Source organism: Sinocyclocheilus rhinocerous, unplaced genomic scaffold, assembly GCF_001515625.1.
Source record: "Sinocyclocheilus rhinocerous isolate Xijiao unplaced genomic scaffold, SAMN03320098_v1.1 scaffold273, whole genome shotgun sequence".
Lineage (NCBI taxonomy): Eukaryota > Metazoa > Chordata > Actinopteri > Cypriniformes > Cyprinidae > Sinocyclocheilus > Sinocyclocheilus rhinocerous.
The window spans coordinates 1,036,992-1,039,549 of NW_015656360.1; the positions used below are offsets into that span (position 1 = coordinate 1,036,992).

The following is a 2,558-nucleotide window of genomic DNA, read 5'->3' on the forward strand; positions in this document are numbered from 1 at the left end:
AGTGGTTGACAGAAATGACTCTTTATGTAAATTATGTTAATTTAAGTAGGCTTACAAAGACACAATGGAAAGTTTGGCAAAGGAATTGTATTTTTATGTTTGTGTATATTTTAGTTTAATTTTTTAATGACAGTAAAAAGAATGATGCAAGTGTGTGGTTAAAGAAGATGATGTAAATGCTGATAGTGAGCAGACATCTCAACGGGGGAAAAAGACAGAAAAAGGGGAAAATAAGAGCAGCAGTATGAGGTCAGACTCTTAAGGCGGTGAACACACTTCCTGTGTTAATATTTGCATCTCTATGACAACTTTGGGATGCAGGCTTTGTAGCTATGCATGTACTGTAGAGAGCACAGGTTGTCATAGCAACGAATGCACACAACTAAAATGTATTTCTTACCATGGGCATAATGTAGGCTGTATACCACCTTCAGGGAAAATATGTATTCATACAACTGAAGAAACATCAATAAATGTCACATATCTCTCTCATACATATACAGTACAGTATCTGAGATGGATTTACAGTAACATTTAAAAGTTTGGGATCAGTAAGATTTTTTATTTATATATTTTATTTTTGTAAGGAATTAATTTAAAAGTAGCAGTACATAAGGCTTCTTTTTAGGGATGCACCGATACCGGGGCCCGATACTGGTCTCCTGTACTCGTTAAAATGCCCCGATACCAATCGCCGATACCACACAGCATGTGTTAAGCGCCATATTCAAACAAAGAAACACCGACAACAGAACAACAGACAGCAGAAAGGAGGTAAGGATGTCTACTACGAAGTATTGGTATCGTCAGTATCGGCAAGTACCAAAAATAAAAGTATCGGTATCGGGCGAGTACTGGAAAAAGTGGTATCGGTGCATCCCTACTTCTGTTTCAAATAAATGTTATTCTTTTGAACTTTCTATTGATCAAAGAAATATATCTTGGTTTACACAAAAATATTAAGCAACACAACTGTTCTCAACATTGATAATTTAAATTGTAATAATATTTCACAATATTACTGTTTTTACTGTATTTTAATCAAATAATTAATTAAATAATTATGAGCATAATAGACTTATTTTAAAAACATTAAAAAGACTTACCAACCCCAAACTTTTGAATGGTATTATTCAACTTTATTATTCTATACGACCAAATTGCATTTAAATATCTTCTACACGCCTCCATCATCACAGCTGGAAATCAGTCCATTTATTGTTCCTCTTTCTCCTAATGTCTATTAGGAGCGATTTCAGGTGAGAAACCCTCCCTCGGCTTATCTGAATAAAATCAAGAGCTTCTACCAGGACCAGGGTGGAGTGGCACGCAGGGTCAGTACCGTCACTCTCTTTCTGTTCTTTCCCTCACCACCTCCTTATACTCTCATTTCTCTTTTACCCATATCTGTGCTGACTGCTGACACCCACCTGCCCAAATGAAAACTCAGTTTAGAGTCTCAATGTGAAGTAAATGATTGTCTGTCAGTCAGCCAGTCAGCTTACCTCTGTGATTCCTTCTCCACAGTTCAAGAAACGTGTGCAGGAGTCAACTCAAGTCCTGAGAGAGCTGGAGATCTCGCTGAGAACCAATCACGTTGGGTTAGTGGCAGCTTTATTTTTCTTGTGCAATGCAAAGATCACTGCTTCACTTCACTGCTACTCCTGAATAAAAGAAAAGATAATTTTGCACCTGAATAATAGAAAACTTCCATAGATACATATCATGATATTCCTTTTATACTCTATAGGTGGGCTCAGGAGTTTCTGAACGAGGAAAACCAAGGCTTGGATGTCCTGGTGGACTACTTATCATATGCTCAAAGTGATGTGCCGTATGTTTATTGTCATTTCTAACATTTTCCATCAACACCATTACTGTCGTCTAATGCAGTACTTGTCCAAAAAGGTTTTATGAGTAAATCCTAGATTTTGACAAGAAGTAACTACAATTCACTCGCCATATTAAAAATAAAGGTTCCAAAAGGAGTTTTTGCAGTGATGCCATAGAAGGACAATTTTTGGTTCCCTAAAAAACCTTTCAGTTAATATCCCCCACCCCCTCACTGCATGGTTCCATCCCGTCCTACGCAGCCTACAGATCAGATGGTAAACTGTCAAATTAGAGATGTCTTCGAGTTTGACGAAGATGTTAGTCCAGTCATCAAAAGATCTAAATATTTGTGGATTGGAAACAAATGGAAAATTGACAAGCTTTTGCTGCAATTCTATGGATGTTTTGCCCGACAGGTCTTCAAGCCAGTCACATGACTGAAAACTATGAATTGATGCCTCTAAATTTGATAATGCTCAACACCACTGGTTCGAAGCGCTGTCACTGCTTTGTAAAGCCTATTTATCATGCCAGTAAAGCTACTGGAATCTCAATTTACCAGTTGCTGATTGCGATGCAGATTTTTTTCAAATAGGATACACACATCTCAACCACAGAACCTCTCTGTTCAGGGTAAAATATTGCCCTGGTCACACTGAGCCAATATTTATTCTGATGACTTTCGTGTTACTGATCACGCTGTAGCTAGTATGAGTAGCCTAACA

The 2,558-nt window shown here is 37.5% G+C and overlaps 1 protein-coding gene across 1 annotated transcript in view; it reads left to right on the forward strand.

Annotated features, from left to right (window-relative positions):
• The window catches only part of LOC107720013 (formin-like protein 1), a 17,466-nt gene that overhangs the window by 5,118 nt on the left and 9,790 nt on the right, over positions 1–2,558 (forward strand). The window contains 3 exon segments of the mRNA XM_016527583.1: positions 1,248–1,334; positions 1,528–1,601; positions 1,751–1,834. Coding sequence (XP_016383069.1) covers positions 1,248–1,334; positions 1,528–1,601; positions 1,751–1,834 — 245 coding nt within the window.